This window comes from Oncorhynchus tshawytscha, linkage group LG28 (assembly GCF_018296145.1).
Source record: "Oncorhynchus tshawytscha isolate Ot180627B linkage group LG28, Otsh_v2.0, whole genome shotgun sequence".
Taxonomy (NCBI): Eukaryota; Metazoa; Chordata; class Actinopteri; order Salmoniformes; family Salmonidae; genus Oncorhynchus; species Oncorhynchus tshawytscha.
Genome location: NC_056456.1, coordinates 14,997,383 through 15,019,132, shown reverse-complemented (window position 1 = coordinate 15,019,132; position 21,750 = coordinate 14,997,383). Strand labels below are relative to the sequence as shown.

Sequence of the window (21,750 nt, the reverse complement as noted above, 5' to 3'; positions counted from 1 at the left end):
GGTCAAACACCATTTTTTCCAAAGTTTACTAGGTATTGGTAACAGGCTGATTGGTCGGCTGAGCCAGTAAAGGGGGCTTTACTCTTCTTAGGTAGAGGAATGACTTTTGCTTCTTTCCAGGCCTGGGGGCACACACTTTCTAGTAAGCTTAAATTTAATATATGGCAAATAGGAGTGGCAATATCGTCCGCTATTATCCTTAGTAATTTTCAATCCAAGTTGTCAGACCCCGGTGGCTTGTCATTGTTGATAGACAACAACAATTTTTTCACCTCTTCCACACTTACTTTACAGAATTCAAAGTTACAATGCTTGTCTTTCATAATTTGGTCAGATATACTTGGATGTGTAGTGTCAGCTTTTGTTGCTGGCATGTCATGACTAAGTTTGCTAATCTTGCCAATGAAAAAAATATTAAAGTAGCAATATCATTCGGGTTTGTGATGAATGATTCAATGAGCTGAGTTTGCCTTTTTCCCAAAATGTAATTTAAGGTGCTCCAATGCTTTTTACTATCATTCTTTGTTTCAGATTGTATTTTCGTATAATTATTATTCAGTTTAGTCACATGATTTCTCAATTTACAATATGTTTGCCAATCAGTTGTGCTGCCAGACGTATTTGCCATTCCTTTTGCCTCATCCATCTCAACCATACAATTTTTCAATTCCTCATCAATCCACGGGACATTGACAATGACCCAACACACCTCCAGGGTGTGTAAGAGTTATTTGACCAAGAAAGAGAGTGATGGACTGCTACATCAGATGACCTGCCTCCACAATCACCCGACCTCAACCAAATTTAGATGGTTTGGGATGAGTTGGACCGCAGCGTGAAGGAAAAGCAGCCAACAAGTGCTCAGCATATGTGGGCATTCCAGGTGAAGCTGGTTGAGAGAATGCCAAGAGTGTGCAAAGCTGTCATCAAGGCAAAGGGTGGCTACTTCGAAAAATCTAAAATATATTTTGATTTGTTTATTTTTAAAAATATAGTTACTACATGATTCCATATGTGTTATTTCATAGTTTTGATCTGTTCACTATTATTCTACAATGTAGAAAATAGTAAAAAATAAAGAAAAACCCTTGAATGAGTAGGTGTGTCCAAACTTTTGACTGGTACTGTATGTTAACGTGGGCTATTTTGAGCACTTTTCTGGGATGCTTACTTGTTTTCATTGCTTCTCCCACTCCCACTTCAAGTTCTCCCACTTAAAAAGATGAGGCCTGTAATTTTCATCATAGGTACACTTCAACTATGACAGACAAAATGAGAAGAAAAAAATCCAGAAAATCACATTGTAGGATTTTTAATGAATTTAAAGCGTTCAATGCCACGATTCAAGAGGGGATAGATATGATGGGTGGGATACCGCCCATGCACATGCCGGCAAGTTTAGGAGTGGGTGTAGTAAATGTGGGTGGATGTCTATTTTAATAAATCCTTTGAATATACACCATCACAAAGAAATGCATTATTAATTTCTTTAGGCAGGTCCTGAGAAATATTATACGTCTAATAAAATGTATTTTCAATAGAATAGAACAGCGTATTTTTAGTTTAAATTATGTTACTGGTCTGTGCAGCCTATCGGCTACATGGCTGCGCAATGCACAAGAAATCAATTGTTATTTTGTTCATTAAAAAGACAAGACACACTTTCCGTTATCACAGTCAACACAAAATACATGTTTTTGTAGGCTAAGATTACAGTGGAATAACAGAATAAAATTCAAATAATATTTTCCCCACACAGCTATTTTGGAACATAATCCACGTTTCATCTCTTTCCTACCCTCAATCTGCTTTGTTAGGGAGCAGGCATAGGGTCTTACATTGAGAGTAGCTTCATCATAATACTGATAGGAAATAATAGCAATCCTGTTTTTAAAAGCATGTGAGTCTCGTGTTCATATTTCACCGCGGGGACTTACCTATACTCAATCGGGCAAAATAATAGGCCTCCACTTTATTTGGGCTACATTATTGCATGCTAAATGTTTATGATCAGTAGTAGATGAGCGAACGAATAGTTGAGCTATTACCACCTCCAATTAACCAAATATACGGACAGCGATTCAGTGAAACAAAACCACAAAATCACAAGACAAGTCGCAGGCTTTTGGCCAGTAATGGGCCTAGGCTACTAAGCATCTGCGAGTAAAGAGCAAAAGACTCCACTTGTCACGCTACATAACATGGTAGCAAAATGTTCTCATCAGTGCTTATAAATGAGCCAGCGAGACAAGATGATCAGAAGCAGCACCAACCTCTATTTAGATTTATTCAGCCTAATTGTAGCCTAACCAATATTCAAACGGCGATTCAGTAAAAAGGAAAATCTGGCAGTGTCTCAAAGCAGTGTAAATCAGTGCTGAAACAGCAGGTAGGCTAGTGCTTCAAATGTATTAGAACAATTGGATGACTTTGGGAGTTTCAGTCAGCAACAATTTTGATGCCTTCAATTGCATTAGCCCGCTTTATTATAATATGTTTGTCATTCAGTGATTTATTCCCAAGGTAATTATTTGTGGTTAAGAAAACAGTGCATGTGGTGGGCTATGCAAGGAGATGGGTGAAGTGACATGCCTAGCAAAATTTAGAACTGCCAGATGGATGGTAACAACCAGAGCCATATACCTGTATATATATATATATATATATATATATATATATATATATACACACACTCTGGTAACAGCCCAGTTAAAAACTTTATCGCAATCATGACTAGGTTGGTTCAAAGGAAAACAAGCCATATCCCTGTAATGTTTAGAGAAGATTTTATGTCAAGTGTTATTGAAGTGTTGTGGTTGCAGGTTTACTTGGCACATCTAAAGCCTTTTCTTTTGGGGTGTTGCTGTAGGCCACCAAGTGATAACAGTCAGTATCTAAATAATATGTGTGAAATGCTTGATGTATGAAATGTGTGAAATGTATGTGATGTAAACAGAGAGGTCTACTTTCTTGGGGACCTGAATATTGACTGGTTTTCATCAAGCTGTGCGCTCAAGAGGAAGCTTCTCACTGTAACCAGTGCCTGTAATCAGGTTCAGGTTATTAATCAACCTACCAGGGTGTTTACAAAAACTACAGGACAAGATCAATCACATGTATTTGTCAGATCTTTACTAATACTCTAGAACTTCGTTCTAAAGCTGTATCCGTACCCATTGGATGCAGTGATAACAATATAGTGGATATATCCAGGAAAGACAAAGTTCCAAAAGCTGGGCCTAAAATAGTGTGTAAAAGATCAAACTAAATATTTTGTTGTGAGTCGTGGTTGTTAAAAAATATTTGTTAGTCTGATGTGATTAATAAGGAGCATCAAGATGCTACACTTGATGAATTTCTTGATTAACCTGTACCTGTTAAGAAACTGACTGTTAGAACTGTTAAGGCTCCAGTAATTGATGAGGAATTAAACAACTGTAGGATTGAAAGAGATGTGGCAAAGGGAGTGGCTAATAAGTCTGGCTGCACATCAGACTGGCTGACTTACTGAAAATTGAGAAATAATGTGACTAAACTCAACAAAAAGAAGAAGAATCTGTATTATGAAGCCAAGATCAAAAAAACGTTTAAATTAAATTATGAGCAAAATGACAAATTCAACTCCGTCTTTCATAGACTCAGATGGCTAATTCATCACAAAACCATTTGATGTGGCCAATTATTCTGAATGAAAGAAAAGCATTGTAAGTTAGAATTTTGTAAAGTTAGTGTGGGAGAGGTGGAAATGTTTTTGTTATCGATCAATAATGACAAACCACCTGGCATTGACAACTTCGATGGAAAGCTACTGAGGATGGTAGCTGACTCTATAGCCAGTCCTTTATGTCATGTCTTTAATCTGAGCCTAGAGGAAAATCTTTGTCCTCTGACCTGTGGGGAAGCCCAAGTCATTCCGCTACCCAAGAGTGGTAAAGCAGCCTTTACTGGTTCTATCAGAAGACCAGCTCAGCTCTTAGCCACAAGCTCTTAGCAAACTGTTGTAAAAAAATTGGTGTTTGCCCAAATACAATGCTATTTCTCTGTAAACAAATTAACAACAGACTATCAGCATGCTTATAGATAAGGGCACGTAATATGTACTGCACTGACACAAATGACTGATGATTGGTTTAAATAAATTGATAAGAAGAAGATTGTGGGAGCTGTAGTGTTAGATTTCAGGGCAGCCTTTGATATTATTGACCATAACCTGTTGTTGAGAAAACGTATCTGTTATGTCTTTTCAACCTCAGAGCTATCTATCTAATAGGACTCAGAGGGTTTTCTTTAATGGAAGATTCTCTAATGTCAAACATGTAAAGTGTGGTGTACCGGAGGGCAGCTCTCTAGGCCCTCTACTCTTTTCTAATTTTACCAATGACCTGCCACTGGCATTAAACAAAGCATGTGTGTCCATGTACGCATCAACATCAGCAGCCACAGCTAATTAATTCGCTGAAACCCTTAACAAAGAGTTGCAGTCTCTTTTGGGATGGGTGAACAATAATAAACTGGTCCTGACCATCTCTAATACTAAGAGCATTGTATTTGGTACAAATCATTACATACGGTAAGTCGGAAGTTCACATACACCTTAGCCATATACATCCTAGTTAAAGTTGGTAGTTACTGTCTTGTCCCATCGCTGCAACTCCCATATGGACTCGGGAGAGGTGACGGTCGAGAGCCATGCGTCCTCCAAAACACAACCCCGCCAAGCCGCACTGCATCTTGACACAATGTGCGCTTAACCCAGAAGCCAGCCGCACCAATGTGTCGGAGGAAACACCGTACATCTGGGGCCGTGTCGGCGTGCATGCACCCGGCACGCCACAGGAGTCGCTGGAGTGCAATGGGACAAGGACGACCTGGCCATCCAAACCATCCCCTAACCCGGGCAACGATGGGACAATTGTGTGTCGCCTCATGAGTCTCCCGGCCGGCAGCGACACAGCCCGGTATCGAATCAGGATCTGTAGTAACGCAGCTATAACTGCTAGCAGCAGTCTAATGCATTGCAGTGCATTAGACCGCTGCGCAACTAGGGAGGCCCCTCTTGGCTAAGAGTTGAGGAAAGACTGACTGTGTCACTTCTTGCTTTTACGAGAAACATTGTGTTTGAAATTGTTTGCGTAGTCAACTTACACACAACACTGACACACACACTTACCCAACCAGGCATGCCACCAGGCGTCTTTTCACAATCTCCAGAACAAAATCAAGGAGAAGTAGAGTATTATCCAGAGCCATGAGTGCATGGAACTCCATCTTACATAGATAGCGCAAGGCACCACGCCTCTCCCCCATGTGGTCTACTTGTTGTGTGTATGTGTAACTGATAGATGCACACACACATACACACACTACATGTTAATGTTTTTAAATGTATTCAAATTGTAAAGTCTTTGGTCTGTAATGTCTTTTTTGTTATGTGTCGGATCCCAGTAAGACTAGCTGTCGCCATTGGCGTCGGCTAGTGGGGATCCTAATAAATCGAATCAAATAAATGCAATCATACTCTTCTTCCACCGGGCATTCCACTGATTTCAAAACGCTGCCAACTTCTTCCGTGACAACATCACTGTTGATTGACGTTTCTTCCCCATCACTGTCATCAGAAGACTCTACAATGTCTGGTTCAATAAAAATGATTTTACCTAAATCAGGGATTTCCTCATCGTCTGATTCATTTTCAGATTCAGAGAGTGAGCATGGCGCGATCGTCCTCCAGAATGTAGTCCATCACATCTTCTCAATGATCTTTGTCGATAGCACCTGTTAAATTCAGGGCAGCAATGTTGAAAGCAATAGCAACACTTTTGCAGTTCTGCATTATATCTCAGCCAATCATGGCTAGTGGGAAGGGTCCTCACTTTTTCTTTGGCAAAACCAACTAGGCTCCTAATTTAACAATTTTATTTGTATTTACAGATGGCATGCACATTTGTTATTAAGGCACATGAAAGTTCATATGCTCCAGAAGGCATTTCTGGCAACAACAAAAAAGCATTTTGATTAAAAAAATAGATTCAAATGCCTCCTGTGAAGTAGTGATGTGCGACATATGCCTAGCTTCTTGAAACGGGTCACAATTCATTAACACCTCTCTAATTTGAACTGCAAACTGCCCCCATGGTTTAACAACAACCAACACCCCTGCCAATTTGCCAGTTACCCACTGATATGTATAAAATGGTATACCTCCAAATAAGTGGTAAATAAGAGTCGGTTTGAAAGGGTAACATACCGCATCTTCTGTCTGAAATGGGTATGAAGATCGACTAGCGAGTCCATGTCGCCAACCTCCAAATGTCCGGTGTCTACAGATAATAGCTCAGTACTGACTCCCTCCCAACTCCAGCACACACGAGCCCTTTTTACATACACACCGATTTTACCAGAGCTTGGAATTCTGATCTCTTTATACGACTGTGAACTCTGTTTATTACATACAATCTGGGTGTGCAAAGAGAGGGCTGATGGGAGATGTGTTGGAGGAGCCCAATCTCCCCCTTGTCTGTACCCTCCTCCCCAGTCTCCTGCTGGAGGCAGGGAAACATGCGTTATGCAAATTAGCCCGCTATATTTGCATAGCCATAATTAGGTAATTACAAATCGTTTGGCTATGAGATAAAGCATGTGCAGAGGACTAGACGATTTACATCAGTCATTTTCTAGTGTATTATCATTGTGTTAATGAATTACTTGTAAACGGGGGAGGCATTATGACATGTATTATAGCATATGTTGTTGCAAAGCCCTTGCCCAGGCAGATGACAGGTGACATTTTCATAAAGCCTGCTTCATCGTGAACAACATATTCAAATCAAATTGTATTAGTCACATACACGTGTTTAGCAGATGTTATTGCGGGTGTAGCAAAATGCTTGTGTTTCTAGCTTCAACAGTGCGGTAATATCTAACAATTTCACAACATATACTAAGGCACACAAATCTAAGTAAAGGAATGGAATTAAGAATATATACATTTATGGACGAGCAATGTCAGAGCGGCATAGACTAAGATATAGTATAGATACAGTATATACTTATTAGAATTATCCACTAGAATAAATACACAGAGCTTTTTTTGATTAGACTGTTTTGAAATCTGTTTTGAATTTATAGTGATTGCCATTATTTTCAAGAGTACACAATCAGTGTTGAGTAGCTAAAGTTATCCTGATACCGGTTTCAGTGGGTATCTTTGCCGTGAGTCACTTTGGACAAAAGTGTTTGCTACATGATATTCATTATTTATTACTCGGCTATTATTATCAATGACAAACAATCAATTACAGAAGAAATTGTAATCTACAGTATTTTAGCTTTGTCCAAAAATACCCAGTCTGTTTCGTAAATTAAACCCAATACTTTTGTCTCATTTGAATGTTGTTTCTTAATTGATTTCATTTGGTCTTATTTCACACTATTTACTCATCAGTGCATTCAGAAAGTATTTAGATCCCTTCACTTTTTCCACATTTTGTTACTTTGCAGCCTTATTTTCAAATGGATTACATTGTTTTTTCACCTCATCAATCTACAGATAATACCCCAAAACCGGTTGTTGTTTTATTTTTGCAAATGTATTTATATACAGTATATCACAAAAGTGAGTACACCCCTCACATTTTTGTAAATATTTGAGTATATCTTTTCATGTGACAACACTGAAGAAATGACACTTTGCTACAATGTAAAGTAGTGAGTGTACAGCTTGTATAACAGTGTACATTTGCTGTCCCCTCAAAATAACTCAACACACAGCCATTAATGTCTAATCCGCTGGCAACAAAAGTGAGTACACCCCTAAGTGAAAATGTCCAAATTGGGCCCAAAGTGTCAATATTTTGTGTGCCACCATCATTTTCCAGCACTGCCTTAACCCTCTTGGGCATGGAGTTCACCAGAGCTTCACAGGTTGCCACTGGAGTCCTCTTCCACTCCTCCATGACGACATCACGGAGCTGATGGATCCGTTTGAGGATGCCCCACAGATGCTCAATAGAGTTTAGGTCTGGAGACATGCTTGGCCGGTCCATCACCTTTACCCTCAGCTTCTTTAGCAAGGCAGTGGTCGTCTTGGAGGTGTGTTTGAGGTCGTTATCATGTTGGAATACTGCCCTGTTGCCCAGTCTCCAAAGGGAGGGGATCATGCTCTGCTTCAGTATGTCACAGTACATGTTGGCATTCATGGTTCCCTCAATGAACTGTAGCTCCCCAGTGCCGGCAGCACTCATGCAGACCATGACACTCCCACCACCATGCTTTACTGTTGGCAAGACACACTTGTCTTTGTACTCCTCACCTGGTTGCCGCCACACACGCTTGACACCATCTGAACCAAATAAGTTTATCTTGGTCTCATCAGACCACAGAACATGGTTCCAGTAATCCATGTCCTTAGCCTACTTGTCTTCAGCAAACTGTTTGCGGGCTTTCTTGTGCATCATCTTTAGAAGAGGCTTCCTTCTGGAACGACAGCCATGCAGACCAATTTGATGCAGTGTACGACGTATGGTCTGAGCACTGACAGGCTGCCCCCCACCCCTTCAACCTCTGCAGCAATGTAGGCAGCACTCATACGTGTATTTCCCAAAGACAACCTCTGGATATGACGCTGAGCACCTGCACTCAACTTCTTTGGTCGGCCATGGCGAGGCCTGTTCTGAGTGGAACCTGTCCAATTAAACCGCTGTATGGTCTTGGCCACCGTGCTGCAGCTCAGTTTCAGGGTCTTGGCGATCTTCTTATAGCCCAGGCCATCTTTATGTAGAGCAACAATTCTTTTTTCAGAAAGTTCTTTGCCATGAGGTGCCATGTTGAACTTCCAGGGACCAGTCAGTATGAGGGAGTGTGAGAGCGATGACAACAAATTTAACACACCTGCTCCCCATTCACACCTGAGACCTTGTAACACTAACAAGTCACGTGACACCGGGGAGGGAAAATGGCTAATTGGGCCCAATTTGGGGTGTACTCACTTTGGTTGCCAGCGGTTTAGACATTAATGGCTGTGTGTTGAGTTATTTTGAGGGGACAGCAAATTTACACTGTTATACAAGCTGTACACTCACTACTTTACATTGTAGCAAAGTGTCATTTCTTCAGTGTTGTCACATGAAAAGATATACTCAAATATTTACAAAAATGTGAGGGGTGTACTCACTTTTGTGATATACTGTATATGTATATAGAGTTGAAGTCAGAAGTTTGCATACACTTAGGTTGTAGTCATTAAAACTTGTTTTTCAAACACTCCACAAATTTCTTGTTAACAAACTATAGTTTTGGCAAGTTGGTTAGGACATCTACTTTGTGCATGACACAAGTAATTTTCCAACAATTGTTTACAGACAGATTACAATTCACTGTATCACAATTCCAGTGGGTCAGAAGTGTACTAAGTTGACTGTGCCTTTAAACAGCTTGGAAAATTCAAGAAAAATGACGTCATGGCTTTAGAAGCTTCTGATAGGCTAATTGACGTAATTTGAGTCAATTGGAGGTGCACCTGTGGATGTAATTCAAGGCCTACCTTCCAACTCACTGCCTCTTTGCTTGACATCATGGGAAAATCAAAAGAATCAGCCAAGACCTCAGAAAATAAATTGCAGACCTCCACAAGTCTGGTTCATCCTTCGGAGCAATTTCCAAATGCCTGAAGGTACTATGTTCATCTGTACAAACAACAGTACGCAACTATTAACACCAACACTGACCCACGCAGCCGTCATACCGCTCAGGAAGGAGATGTGTTCTCTCTCCTAGAGATGAACGTACTTTGGTGTGAAAAGTGCAAATCAATCCCAGAAAATCAGCAAAGGACCTTGTGAAGATGCTGGAGGAAACAGGTACAAAAGTATCTACAGTGGGGCAAAAAAGTATTTAGTCAGCCACCAATTGTGCAAGTTATCCCACTTAAAAAGATGAGAGAGGCCTGTAATTTTCATCATAGGTACAGACAAAATGAGGGGGAAAAATCCAGAAAATCACATTGTAGGATTTTTAATGAATTTTGTTTCTGGTGTCCTTTGACAGCTCTTTGGTCTTGGCCATAGTGGAGTTTGGAGTGTGACTGTTTGAGGTTGTGGACAGGTGTCTTTTATATTGATAACAAGTTCAAACAGGTGCCATTAATACAGGTAACGAGTGGAGGACAGAGGAGCCTCTTAAAGAAGCAGTTACAGGTCTGTGAGGGCCAGAAATCTTGCTTGTTTGTAGGTGACCAAATACTTATTTTCCACCATAATTTGCAAATAAATTCATTAAAATTCCTACAATGTGATTTTCTGGATTTTGTTCTTCTCATTTTGTCTGTCATAGTTGAAGTGCTATGATGAAAATTACAGGCCTCTCTCATCTTTTTAAGTGGGAGAACTTGCACAATTGGTGGCTGACTAAATACTTTTTTGCCCCACTGTATATCCACAGTAAAAGAGTCCTAAACCGACATCACCTGAAAGGCTTCTCAGCAAGGAAGAAGCCACTGTTCCAAAACCCCCATAAAGTCAGCATCGGGACAAAGATCGTACTTTTTGGAGAAATGTCCTCTGGTCTGATGAAACAAAAATAGAACTGTTTGTCCATAATGACCATCGTTATATTTGGAGGAAAAAGGGGGAGGCTTGCAATGCGAAGAACACCATCCCAACCGTGAAGCATGGGGGTTGCAGCATCATGTTATGGGGATGCTTTTCTGCAGGAGGGACTGGTGCACTTCGCAAAATAAATGACATCACGAGGAAGGAAAATTATGTGGATGTATTGAAGCAACATCTCAAGACATCAGTTAGGAAGTTAAAGCTCGGTCGCAAATGGGTCTTCCAAATGGACAATGACCCCAAGCATACTTCCAAAGTTGTGGCAAAATGGCTTAAGGACAACAAAGTCAAGGTATTGGAGTGGTCATCACAAAGCCCTGACCGCAATTCTATAGAACATTTGTGGGCAGAACTGAAAAAGTCTGTGTGTTACGGCTTTCTTCCGTCGAAGGAGAGTCGGACCAAAATGCAGCGTGGTTAGTTCGATACATGTTTAATAAAGACAAATCACGATCAATACAAAAACAAGAAACGGAATGTGAAAACCTAATACAGCCTGTCTGGTGACAACTAACACAAAGACAGGAACAATTACCCACAAACACACAGTGAAACCCAGGCTACCTAAATATGGTTCCCAATTAGAGACAACGAGAATCACCTGACTCTGATTGAGAACCTCAGGCAGCCATAGACTATGCTAGACACCCCTACTCAGCCACAATCCCAATACCTACTAAAACCCCCAATACCACAACACAACACAAAATAACCCCATGTCACACCCTGGCCTGACCAAATAATTATATAAACACAAAATACTAAGACCAGGGCGTGACAGAACCCCCCCCCCAAGGTGCGGACTCCCGGCCGCACACTAAAACCCATAGGGGAGGGTCCGGGTGGGCGTCTGTCCACGGTGGCGGCTCCGGCTCGGGACGTGGACCCCACTCCAACCAAGTCTTAGTCCCCCTGTAACGCGTCCTTTGATTGGCGACCCTCGCCGCCGACCTAGGCCTTATAACCCTCACCAAGGACCCCACTGGATTGAGGGGCAGCTCGGGACTGAGGTAGAGGCTCGGGACTGAGGTAGAAGCTCGGGACTGAGGTAGAAGCTCGGGACTGAGGTAGAAGCTCGGGACTGAGGTAGAAGCTCAGGACTGAGGTAGAAGCTCGGGACTGAGGGGAAGCTCGGGACTGAGGGGAAGCTCGGGACTGAGGGGAAGCTCAGCATAGAGGGGAAGCTCAGCATAGAGGGGAAGCTCAGCACTGAGGGGAAGCTCAGCACTGAGGGGAAGCTCAGCACTGAGGGGAAGCTCAGCACTGAGGGGAAGCTCAGCACTGAGAGGAAGCCCAGTACTGAGAGGAAGCCCAGTACTGAGAGGAAGCCCAGTACTGAGAGGAAACTCAGGCAGGTAGTAGGCTCTGGCAGATCCTGGCTGACTGGCGGATCTGGAAGATCCTGGCTGACTGGCGGATCCTGGCTGACTGGCGGATCTGGTTGCTCCATGCAGACTGGCAGCTCTGGCTGCTCCATGCAGACTGGCGGCTCTGGCTGCTCCATGCAGACTGGCAGCTCTGGCTGCTCCATGCAGACTGGCAGCTCCATGCAGACTGGCAGCTCCATGCAGACTGACAGCTCTGGCTGCTCCATGCAGACTGACATCTCTGGCTGCTCCATGCAGACTGACAGCTCTGGCTGCTCCATGCAGACTGACATCTCTGGCTGCTCCATGCAGACTGACAGCTCTGGCTGCTCCATGCAGACTGGCAGCTCTGGCTGCTCCATGCAGACCGGCAGCTCTGGCTGCTCCATGCAGACCGGCAGCTCTGGCTGCTCCATGCAGACTGACAGCTCTGGCTGCTCCATGCAGACCGGCAGCTCTGGCTGCTCCATGCAGGCTGGCAGCTCTGGCTGCGCTGAACAGGCAGGAGACTCTGGCAGCGCTGGAGAGGAGGAAGGCTCTGGCAGCGCTAAACAGGCGGGAGACTCCGGCAGCGCTGGAGAGGAGGGAGGCTCTGGCTGCGCTGAACAGGCGGAAGACTCCGGCAGCGCTGGAGAGGAGGAAGGCTCTGGCAGTGCTAAACAGGCGGGAGACTCCGACAGCGCTGGAGAGGAGGAAGGCTCTGGCAGCACTGAACAGGCGAGGCGCACTGAAGGCCTGGTGCGTGGTGCTGGCACTGGGTAGAGGACATGCACAGGAAGCCTGGTGCGGGGAGCTGCCACTGGAGGACTGGTGTGTGGAGGTGGCACTGGATAGACCGGACCGTGCAGGTGCACTGGAGCTCTTGAGCACCGAGCCTGCCCAACCTTACCTGGCTCGATGCCCACTCTAGCCCGGCCAATACGAAGAACTGGTATGTACCGCACCGGGCTATGCACCCGCACTGGAGACACCGTGCGCTCCACAGCATAACACGGTGCCTGCCCGGTCTCTTTAGCCCCCCGGTAAGCACAGGAAGTTAGCGCAGGTCTCTTACCTGGCGTAGCCATACTCCCTGTGAGCCCCCCCAATACATTTTTGGGGCTGACTCTCGGGCTTCCATCCGCGTCGCCGTGCTGCCTCTTCATACCAGCGCCTCTCCGCTTTCGCCGCCTCCCGTTCTTCTTTGGGGCGTCGATATTCACCAGGCTGTGCCCAGGGTCGTTTTCCGTCCAATATTTCCTCCCAAGTCCAGAAGTCCTTCGATCGCTGCTCCTCACGATAAACAGGGGGAGTTGGCTCAGGTCTGAACCCTGACTCTGCCACACTCTCCCTGAGCCCCCCCCCAAGAAATTTTTGGAGCTGACTTTCGGGTTTCCTTGCCAACCGTGTTCCCTCGTATCGTCGGCTCCTATCTCCGGCTGCCTCTGCTCTCCTAAGTGCCTCCACCTGTTCCCATGGGAGGCGATCTCTTCCAGCCAGTATCTCCTCCCAAGTGTAACAACCTTTGCCATCCAAAACGTCTTCCCATGTCCATTCCTCCTTTCGCTGTTTCTGCTGTTGCTGCCTGTCACCACGCTGCTTGGTCCGTGTGTGGTGGGTGATTCTGTTACGGCTTTCTTCCGTCGAAGGAGAGTCGGACCAAAATGCAGCGTGGTTAGTTCGATACATGTTTAATAAAGACAAAACATGATCAATACAAACACAAGAAACGGAACGTGAAAACCTAATACAGCCTGTCTGGTGACAACTAACACAGAGACAGGAACAATCACCCACAAACACACAGTGAAACCCAGGCTACCTAAATATGGTTCCCAATCAGAGACAACGAGAATCACCTGACTCTGATTGAGAACCTCAGGCAGCCATAGACTATGCTAGACACCCCTACTCAGCCACAATCCCAATACCTACTAAATCCCCCAATACCACAACACAACACAAAATAACCCCATGTCACACCCTGGCCTGACCAAATAATTATATAAACACAAAATACTAAGACCAGGGCGTGACACTGTGTGAGCAAGGAGGCCTACAAACCTGACTCAGTCACACCAGCTCTGTCAGGAGGAATGGGCAAAAATACACCCAACTTATTGTGGGAAGCTTGTGGAACGCTACCCGAAACGTTTGACCCAAGTTAAACCATTTAAAGGCAATGCTACCAAATACTAATTGAGTGTATGTACACTTCTGACCCACTCGGAATGTGATGAAAGAAATAAAAGCTGAAATGAACCATTCTCTCTACTATTATTCTGACGTTTCACTTTCTTAACATAAAGTGGTGATCCTAACTGACCTAAGACAGGGAATTTTTACTGGGATTAAATGTCAGGAATTGTGAAAAACTGAGTTGGAATGTACATATACTTGCAAGCCTCCCCCTTTTTCCTCCAAACATAATGATGGTCATAATAGCCAAACAGTTCTATTTTTGTTTCATCAGACCAGAGGACATTTCTCCAAAAAGTACTCTCTTTGTCCCCATGTGCAGTTGCAAACCATAGTCTTGCTGAGCGGAATTCAGGTTATGTCGGTTTAGGACTCGTTTTACTGTGGGTATAGATACTTTTGTACCTGTTTCCCCCAGCATCTTCACAAGGATGTTTGCTGTTGATCTGGGATTGATTTGCACTTTTCACACCAAAGTGCGTTCATCTCTAGGAGACAGAATGCGTCTCCTTCCTGAGCGGTATGGTGGCTGCGTGGTCCCATGGTGTTTATACTTGCGTACTGTTGTTTGTACAGATGAACGTGGTACCTTCAGGCGTTTGTAAATTGCTCCCAAGGATGAACCAGACTTGTGGAGGTCTACAATTTTTTTTCTGAGGTCTTGGCTGATTTCTTTTGATTTTCCCATGATGTCAATCAAAGAGGCGCTGAGTTCGAAGGTTGTCCTTGAAATCCATCCACCTCCAATTAATTCAAATTATGTCAATTAGCCTATCAGAAGCTTCTAACGCTATGACATCATTTTTCTGGAATTTTCCAAGCTGTTTAAAGGTGCAGTCAACTTAGTGTATGTAAACTTCTGACCCACTAGAATTGTGATACAGTGAATCATAAGTGAAATAGTCTGTCTGTAAACAATTGTTGGAAAAATGACTTGTGTCATGCAGAAAGTAGATGACCTAACCGACTTGCCAAAACTATATTTTGTTAACAAGAAATGTGTGGAGTGGTTGAAAAACAAGTTTTAATGACTCCAACCTAAGTGTATGTAAACTTCCGACTTCAACTGTACATTTTACGGACACATTCTATCTTACAATTAGTTATCTTCTTTCCTATTTTTTGTACTGGCCTTCCTCTACTTTTGATGTCCATCCAGATTTCTATTTGCCATATATTTGTAACTGTGCTATTTCACAAAAGTTCTGAACCTATGTACATTTTACAGACCCCGTATGTTTTACATTAGTTATCTTGTTTTTATTAGTCCCACCCTTCAGCTCCATTCAACCCCTCCCTTCTATCTCTTAATTTGTACTTGCCATATATTTTTCAACTGTGCTGTGATGCTTCACAAAAGTTCTGAGCATTCTATTCTCATAGTTTCTAGAAATTGTAAATTAAAGATAAATATTTTTGCTAAAATAATTATTATCTTATTGATTGGCTCTGACTTTTCAAATCACCCAGTATTGCTACCTGCAGCGTTCGCACTAGGTAAATGTTGCAATTCGTCAGCCATTCCTGGACCTGTGACCAAAAACAAGCTACATATGGACAGTACCAAAATAAATGATCTAATGATTCTGCCTCCCTGCAGCAAAATTTGCAGAGCTGGGAAGGTTGTATCCCCCTTATATTTATAACATTCTATTGGTTGCAAGAATTTTGTATAATAATTTAAATTGAAAAATTCTACGTTTTGAGTCCGGCGTCGTTTTCCATGTGCCATGGAATCGGTACATTGAAAATCTCTTCCCAACTATTTTTCAATTTATGTGGCACAGCTGTCAATGTTTTGATCCTTAAATGAGACTGGTATATATTTTTATTTATCCCAATTGTCCTTAACTTCTTATGGGCAGGTGGGACGGTAGCGTCCCAGCTGGCCAACATCCGGTGAAATTGCAGAGCACGAAATTCAAACTACAGAATTATAAATATTTAACTTTCATAAAATCACAAGTGTAATACATCAGAATAAAGCTTAACTTCTTGTTAATCCAGCCACTGAGTCAGATTTCAAAAAGGCATTACGGTGAAAGCACACCACGCGATTATCTGACAGCGCCCCGCATACAAAACCATGAAAAACATATTCCAACCAGGGAGGTGGTACACGAAAGTCAGAAATAGCGATATAATAAATGCCTTACCTTTGATGATCTTCTTCTGTTGGCACTCAAAAAGGTCCCAGTTAAATCAGAAATGGTCCTTTTGTTCGATAATGTCCTTCTTTATATCCATAAAAACTGGCGCGCTTCAGTCAATAATCCACCCAGTTTCCCTCCATCAAAATGCATGCAAAATGAATCCCAAACGTTACTAATAAACCTTTCCAAACATGTCATATAACGTTTATAATCAAACCTTAGCTACCCTAATACGTAAATAAATGATACAATTTAAGACAGAGAATCGTTATTGTCTTTACTGGAGGAAAATACCAAAGAACGCGCTCTCATTCACACGCTTGGAAACAATACAGCCAAAATGGGAGCCACCTAGAAAAACAAAATTTTCTGGCTCATTTTTCCAAAAACCAGCCTGTAACTCTTTCTAACGACTGTTGGCATCTAGTGGAAGCCAAGGAACTGCGATCTGGGAGGACTTCGCCTTCGCCTCTGGAGCTCTGTCAGAGTGACCATCGGGTTTTTGGTCACCTCCCTGTGACCAAGGCCCTTCTCTCTCGATTGCTCAGTTTGAGTCAGGAAGAGTCTTGGTGGTTCCAAACATATTCTTCAGACAATTCCTTCGACCTCATGCCTTGGTTTTTGCTCTGACATGCGCTGTCAACTGTGGGACCTTATATAGACAGGTGTGTGCATTTCCAAATCATGTCCAATCAATTGAATTTACCACAGGTGGACTCCAATCAAGTTGTAGAAACATCTCAAGGATGATCAATGGAAACTGGATGCACCTAAGCTAAATTTCAAGTCTCATAGCAATGTTGGGGTATTGTGTGTAGATTGATGAGTAACATTTTTATTTAATCCATTTTTAATACGTTTGTAACGTAACAAAATGTGGAAAAAGTGAAGGGGTCTGAACACTTTCCTAATGCTTTGTACATGTGGGTTTATGTTTTCCAGAGTCGGAGGAGTCGTTTGAGTTCATTATCGTGTCTTTGACGGGCCAGATGTGGCATTTCGAGGCGTCTACGTTTGAGGAGAGGGAGCTGTGGGTCACAGCTATCGAGAGCCAGATCTTTGCCAGCCTGCAGTCTTGCGAGAGCATGAAGAATAAGGTGGGCATGAGGGACAGTGAGGAAACTGTGGGTCTGTCGAGGCATGATTAGTTCAGGGTCAGGAATTTTTCCTGACCACGTGACTTGGCTATGAAAATCTCTGGTTGCTAATCAGGATTTGATTTGATTTGATTTTGATCTATTTTAGTCCCCTTTGGACTAATCTTCCAACAGTCCTTAAACATTAAAATACAATTTATAATACGAGCACATTTTCACATATAACACACTATTACAAACATACATAATATACTAACACAATCACCCAAAAAATACTTAATCTAAAAAATATTGATTCTTCATCTACTATAGTCCCACAACATTTCTATGTATTATATTTAAGTTGTTTTAAAATCATTTTTACATTTATATATTGAAAGGTTTCTAGTTTGCTCAGTTAATTTATTCCATTTCTTTATTGCTCTAAATCGAAATGTTCTTTTGCCTATTTCTCTTTTCTGTCTGGACAACGCATAGATGGTGGAAATCTATTCCTACTATTTACGGAATGTCTGTCTCTTACCAACTGAATACCGTTGTGAATAGAACTTGGCTGTTTTAAATTATGTATATTATGAAATAAAATAAGCATGTTTTTTTCAATTATCCTGTCGATTGATGACCAACCAAGAACACTGCGCATGACTGCAACAGAAGAACCATATCTCCACCTTAAAACAATCCTTGCTGCTCTGTTCTGTGCATTCTGCAGCCTCCAAACTTCACTTCATGATGCATTTCCCCAGACCACAGAACAGTAGTTCACCTGACTCTCAATTAATGATTGTGTTATTTGCTGAATAATTTTTCCTGGTAAATATTTAGCTATCCTTCTGATTATGCATGCTGTTTTAATATATTTTTTTTTACATAGATTAGTTATTTGAGACGACCATGATAAGCAGTTGTCTAGCTGCACTCCCAATAGTTTGGTTTCTGCCACTTCTTCAATTTGTAGTCCTCCCATAATTAATTGTATCCCATGCTGTTTTGGCCTTTTCCTAGTTGAACAGACCAACATAACTTTGGTTTTCTTGATGTTTAAAACAAGTTTGTTTTGGCAAACCCACTCCCTGATATTCTCCAAATCTCCTTGTAAAGCTTGCTGTACCTGTTTAACCGATTGTCTTGCTGCATAAATTGTAGTATCATCTGCAAATATAGTAGCTTGAGTTTCAGCTAAGGCATAGGGAAGATCGTTGGTATATATTAAATAAAGAAATGGCCCAAGGCAGCTGCCCTGCGGTATTCCACAGTTTAACACATGAGGGGAAGAAAATGAACCATTGATATAGGTGGACTGTTTCCTGTCCGTTAGATATGACTGTACCCAATTCAATGCTACCTCCTTAAAACCATAATGCATTAATTTTATCAAAATTATTTCATGATCCACTAAATCAAATGCTGCACTGAAATCTAAAAATAGTACACCCACACCCACAAAAGGATGTGTGAATGCAAAATTCCCTCTCCCCCCATCCTTCTCTCTTGCCCTTCTCTCTATCCCCTCCCCCTCTCTCTCTCTCTCCCCCTCCCCAATCTTCCTTTCTCTGAGCTGCCATGTGTTGGGCTGTGTGTCAGACAGGTGCAGTGCAGCGTGGGGGAGCTCTTATTAGAGCTGACAGACATCAGAGATGGGAACACGGCCTGTGTCAGAACACAGGGGAGGAGACGCAACGCAACACCGACTCAATTTCATATAATGCCCACTCTCTCTTCTCTTTCTCTCTCGCTCTCTCTCCTCCTCCTCTCTTTCTTCTCTTCCCCTCTCTTTACCCTTGTTCTCTCTCAATGATCACTCGGCCTTCAAAGCCTCTAGTCCTCTCTCCCCTTCTGTTTTGTGCTGTGTAGCCAGCTGAAATCCTGTCTCCTCCATTCTCTCACTGCAAAGCAATGATGCCTCACACATGGAGTCCCTCTTGCTTACCTGTTTATAACTTCTCTCTGCTCCCCCAAAGTCCCGGTTAGGCAGCCAAAGTGATGCAGCATCCATTCAGTCCATAAGGAACGTGAGAGGGAACAGCATCTGTGTGGACTGTGATGCAGCCAGTGAGTACCGTACTTTCTCAACATTCAAGCTATATGTCAATGATTCCTAATACTTTACGTGCCAGGTATTGTATATAACATGATGTCTCCAGATTGCTATGGGCCAGATATCACCCTTGCTTATTAGTAACTAACATAGGGCTAATTTTGTTCCTCTCCTCCTCCTCTCCTAGACCCGGACTGGGCCAGTCTTAACCTGGGGGCTCTGATCTGTATCGAGTGTTCAGGGATCCACAGGAACCTGGGGACCCACCTGTCAAGGGTCCGCTCCCTGGACCTGGATGACTGGCCCGTGGGGCTCAGCATGGTGATGATGGCTATAGGCAACGCTATGGCCAACAGTGTCTGGGAGGGGGCCCTGGAGGGGTACACCAAGGTGGGCGCTGACAGCACCAGGTCAGTAACCCACATCTCTCTGTTAGTGTGTGTTTGTTTGCCATCTGCCGTTTGCCAGCTTTGTTGGAGGGATTTTGAAACAAACTGTTTGGAAATCCCCACATATTGAGCTGGTTTCCCCTAGAGCAGACCCTGGTTCCCACCCCTCCTTCTCCTCTCTGCTGGGGCACCCAGGTCTGGTCCTGTCTTCCCGCTCCCCAGTGACGGTTGTTTGTCTCTGGGTGACAGTTAAGGCCCAGCGCGTCTCTCTGACTAATGACCCTGTGTGTGGATGAGCAGGTAATTAAGGAGCCCATTATGGTGTTTAAGCCCGCCCCAGGGGCCAGGCCCCTGGCCCCAGAAGGGCCCTGTCACATATCTATCATACAGAGGCCCCCCCATCACACTCTCTGTCCCACTGTAGAAGACAGGTCTGTAGTGCCTGTACTGTTGGTGACCTAAATTAAGAGAATATGTAAAGATATACTACTTAAGTGATCAACGGGTTGGTTTTTGATTTGCTGGTCTCATTGTTAAAAATGTTTGTACTGCAGTTACTAAAATGGTACAGTCATTTGAAATGAACATTTGTCAGTAAGACAAGTGTGGATAGATAGACTGAAAGTCAATATAGTTGTATTGTAAAAGTCAGTAAAGTAATATTGTTACCCTGCACATTGTACATTTGGTATTGGCACTGATCCTGAATATAGCTTCCTGTCTTATTTCTTGTGTTTTCTTTCTTTATATTTCTTTCTTTATATATATACATACATACATACATACATACATACATACATACATACATACATACATACATACATACATACATACATACATACATACATACATACATACATACATACATACATACACACATACACACACACATACACACACACACAGTATACACAGTATACACAATATATAAATAATGAAATAAATGTTTTTATTAGTTATACTATTTTAATATTAATTACTGCACTGTTGGGTAGAGCATGCAAGTTAAGTTATGTTACTGAACTTGTGCATGTGACAATAAAACTTGAATTTATAGAAATGTAAACTAACTTGAAAATGTACCTTCAAATGCTTTTGTAATAAAGGTGATGACAGCTATTGTTGCTTGGAATTGCATATCAAGAGGACATATGTTTCAAGTTTGTTTTAATGTCACGTGCACAAGTACAGTGAAATGTCTTTCCTGCGAGCTCTAAACCCAAAAATGTAGTAATCAATATTAATTTAGTACTAAAAATAACATAATGTAGAATAGAAACACACGAGAAATAGAAATAAGAACACGAGAAGGAAGTTAGCTATATACAGGGTCAGTTCCAATAACATTTTACAATGTGCAGGAATACTGGAGTGATATAGGTAGATATTGTATATTGTAAGGTGACTTGTTGTTGTATTTTATTAGGATCCCATTTAGCTGTTGCAAAAGCAGCAGCTACTCTTCCTGGGGTCCACACAAAACATGAAACATAATACAGAATGACATAATACAGAACATCATTAGACAAGAACAGCTCAAGGAGAGAACTACATACATTTTCTTCTTAGGGATCAAATCCTGTTAACGGGATCGATTTGACAACATCCGGTGAAATGGCAGCGCACCAAATTCAAATTAAATTACTATAAATATTAAACTTTCATGAAATCACACATGCAATACACCAAATTAAAGCTATACTTGTTGTTAATCCAGCCAATGTGTCAGATTTCAAAAAGGCTTTACGGCGAAAGCAAACCATGCTATTATCTGAGGACAGCACCCCATCAAACAAACACAGACAATCTGAATTCAACCAGGTGCGACACTTCTGTTGGCACTCCAATATATCCCATAAACATCACAAATGGTGCTTTTGTTCGATTAATTCCGTCGTTATATATCCATTTATTTGGCGCA

At 42.4% G+C, this 21,750-nt stretch overlaps 1 protein-coding gene across 3 annotated transcripts in view; it reads left to right on the top strand.

The window, feature by feature from the left end:
* Positions 1-21,750, top strand: part of LOC112226803 (arf-GAP with GTPase, ANK repeat and PH domain-containing protein 3) — a 236,502-nt gene that overhangs the window by 197,696 nt on the left and 17,056 nt on the right. For all 3 annotated transcript variants that reach the window (XM_024391364.2, XM_024391363.2, XM_024391362.2), the window contains exons 14-16: positions 17,248-17,402; positions 19,364-19,454; positions 19,628-19,850. In XM_024391364.2, coding sequence (XP_024247132.1) covers positions 17,248-17,402; positions 19,364-19,454; positions 19,628-19,850 — 469 coding nt within the window. The remainder of the gene's footprint in view (positions 1-17,247; positions 17,403-19,363; positions 19,455-19,627; positions 19,851-21,750) is intronic.